The sequence below is a fragment of the Lacerta agilis genome, chromosome 5 (genome assembly GCF_009819535.1).
Source record: "Lacerta agilis isolate rLacAgi1 chromosome 5, rLacAgi1.pri, whole genome shotgun sequence".
Lineage (NCBI taxonomy): Eukaryota > Metazoa > Chordata > Lepidosauria > Squamata > Lacertidae > Lacerta > Lacerta agilis.
The window spans coordinates 95,532,395-95,535,435 of NC_046316.1; the positions used below are offsets into that span (position 1 = coordinate 95,532,395).

The 3,041-nt window shown below is 48.1% G+C and overlaps 1 protein-coding gene across 1 annotated transcript; it reads left to right on the plus strand.

The window, feature by feature from the left end:
• Positions 1–906: 906 nt before the first annotated feature.
• Positions 907–1,622, plus strand: LOC117047624 (elongin-C-like). Its single transcript, XM_033150952.1, is given in 2 exon segments — positions 907–1,234; positions 1,237–1,622. Coding segments are annotated over 2 exon segments (333 nt in total). The 5' UTR covers positions 907–1,047; the 3' UTR covers positions 1,383–1,622.
• Positions 1,623–3,041: the final 1,419 nt, after the last annotated feature.

Consider the following 3,041-nt stretch of genomic DNA (forward strand, 5'->3'; position numbering starts at 1 on the left):
AGAGATTATCCCCGCTTAATCTTGGTGTGCTTCTTTTTAGGATTTATCTGTCTGTGCATATAAGTAAAGCCTATGCCCCCAACTGCCTCTGACCCATGCTTTAAGCCAGAGAAAAGGCCGACGGGGGGGGGGGGAGTGGTGGGCAAAATGCTGCCCAGGGAGGATGGGCAACTTCAAGTGCCTCCCCCCAGCCATGGCAGAGCCACCCCCTTCTGGTGGTCTCCCTCTTTAAACTGGGTGGCCCTTTAGGTAGAGGACTCTCCTCCATAAAGGAGGCCACCTGGCTACCCTCTTCTCTGCCCAGGCAGCCTGCCCAGTAAGGGAATCATAGAATCATCGAGTTGGAAGAAACCCCAAGGGCCATCCAGTCCAACCCCCTGCCAAGCAGGAAACACCATCAAAGCATTCCTGACAGATGGCTGTCAAGCCTCTGCTTAAAGACCTCCAAAGAAGGAGACTCCACCACACTCCTTCCACACCCTACACTGCTCTCTGCCTCTGATACCCACAGTTGTGGTATTATTATTATTATTATTATTATTATTATTATTATTATTATTATACTCCACCCATCTTGCTGGGTTTCCCCAGCCACTCTGGGCTGCTCCCAACAGAACACTAAAAACAGTGGTATCTGAAGGAAGTGTGCATGCACACGAAAGCTCATACCAAGAACAAACTTAGTTGGTCTCTAAGGTGCCACTGGAAGGATTTTTTTATTTTTTATTTTGTTTTGACTATGGCAGACCAACACGGCTACGTACCTGTAACTGGAACTAAAAACAGAATAAAACTTCAAACATTAAAAACATCCCTAAACAGGGCTGCCTTTAGGTGTCTTCTAAAAGTCAGATAGTTGTTTATTTCCTTGACATCTGAACTGCAGAATTGGAAAGGATGGGTTTCGGGCGGAGGGGGGCGGTTGTCCCGGCTGGAACCGTGAGGGGCCTGAGAAGCTACTCAGCGAATATCTTTTGGGCGCTGGCAGGACAGAGATATTATTGCAAAGGCTCTAGGGGCAAAGAACCAACCATCTGATAAGAAGAGATGGATGGAGAAGAGAAGACATGTGGGGGCTGTGAAGGCCCTGATGCTATGTATGTGAAATTGATATCCTCAGATGGCCATGAGTTCATTGTTAAAAGAGAGCATGCACTCACATCAGGAACAATAAAGGCTATGTTGAGTGGTCCAGGACAATTTGCCGAAAATGAAACAAATGAAGTGAATTTCAGATTCCTTCCCACGTCCTATCCAAAGTATGCATGTATTTCACCTATAAGGTTCGCTACACTAACAGCTCTACAGAGATCCCTGAATTTCAAATTTCACCTGAAATTGCACTGGAACAGCTGATGGCCGCAAACTTCTTAGATTGTTAAAGTAAATTATAATAAAAATGTAAACCTTTTTTCCTCCCAATATTTAATGCACGTAGTTCAGTTAGTAACTTTTTCATATGGCATGTTCTGTATGTTTGGTTAAAAAGTGTAATGGTCACTGCAGAGTCTATTGCTCACAGTGATTTTGCATAGGAATCATTCATACTCTGATTTTGTTTTGCTGCTTACACAAGTAACAGACTTCTTACCAACTGACAAATAAACATGCTAATTTAGTGGGGGGGGGAGAAGAATTGGAAGGGATGCCAAGGGTCATCTAGTCCAACCCCCTGCAATGCAGGAATCGCAGCTTAAAGATTTGTTTTTATATCCAAATTTCTGCCTTGCTCTGCTGGCACTTCTGCACCACTCAGGGAACCCTGCAACAATTCAGAATTACAAGTAGATTCTTAAGATAACTAACACTTGCAAGATAGAAAACCCTTTCTCAGTTGTCTCTCTGTCCTTCCAAAGTGCCCCCCCAGCTCTTTCTGAGCCCCAGAACAATATCGTTGGCCTGATCCAGCAGACTCTTCTTCTGCTCTTCCCCGTTGGTTCATCCGAAGGCCCCCCCTCCAGGACAGAATTTAAAAACCTGCATTTTGTCTGTCTGGCCTTTCATTTATAGCCGAGGCCTCCTCTATTTTAAGGAGTTCTAAGTTGAGCAAGGGTGTGCAAGCCCCATCTGAAAACGAGCCAGCCCACAAGTGTCACTCAAGTCCAGGCTCTGGAGATGGTGAGGGAGTTAAATTTAGCCAAGGAAGGAGCACAAACAAGACCGGGGGGGGGGGGAGAGGGGCTCTGGGCAGGTCCTTCCTTCCTCCTCCTCCATTTTTAAGAGGGTGAGTCCTCGTTTTAGCTTAGGGAGGAAGTCTGGGCAAGAGGAACATAGGAGGAACATCTTGTGGATCCGGCCAGTGGCCCATCTAGTCCAGCGTCTTCCCACAGTGGCCTCTGGGGAACCTGCCAGGAGGACCTGAGCCCAAGAGCCCACTCTCCCCTCCTGCAGTTGGCAGAAGCACTGCGGCCTCCGAGGGTGGTGTCACAGCATAGCCTTTGGGGCTGGTAGCTGTCAGTCGCCCTCTCCTCCTCCATGGATCTGTCTAATCCTCTTTTAAAGTCGTCCAGTTTAGCCACACATTGGCAGTTTTCTGACTGGGCAGTTGCAGACGCAGGAATCGAAGGAGTGCTCTCTGCAGAGCCATCCGCTGCCAGACAGAGCCTGGCTTCCCCAGAAAAACGGCAGGCACTCGTGGTGGCAGAAGCTCATCTGCCAGTCTTTATGTGCACCCATCCATCTGTTTGTTTCTATATTACTCAAAAATTCTAAACTTATTTTTCCCAAGACAAAACCTGCATTGGGAATTGGGGAGTTAGTGACCTCTCTGGTGCCTGCCAGTCATCCCTATGCACAGCCAACTCCTCTTTCTAACTTGTGCAACGGCTTCCCGGCCCTCCTTGGTGCTTGTTCCTGGAGGAGGGGAAATGGGGAAATGGTTTTGAGAAAACCTTCACCCTGCGGAGTCCTCCTGTCACCTTGGGGGAAGGCCATTCCCAGTGTCTGAAACATGAGCCCGCAGCCATTGCCATGCCGTTTCTTGGCTTCCCCGGATCACTGCCTGATCTTCCCAGCCCCTCTGCACCTTTCGCAAACGATGA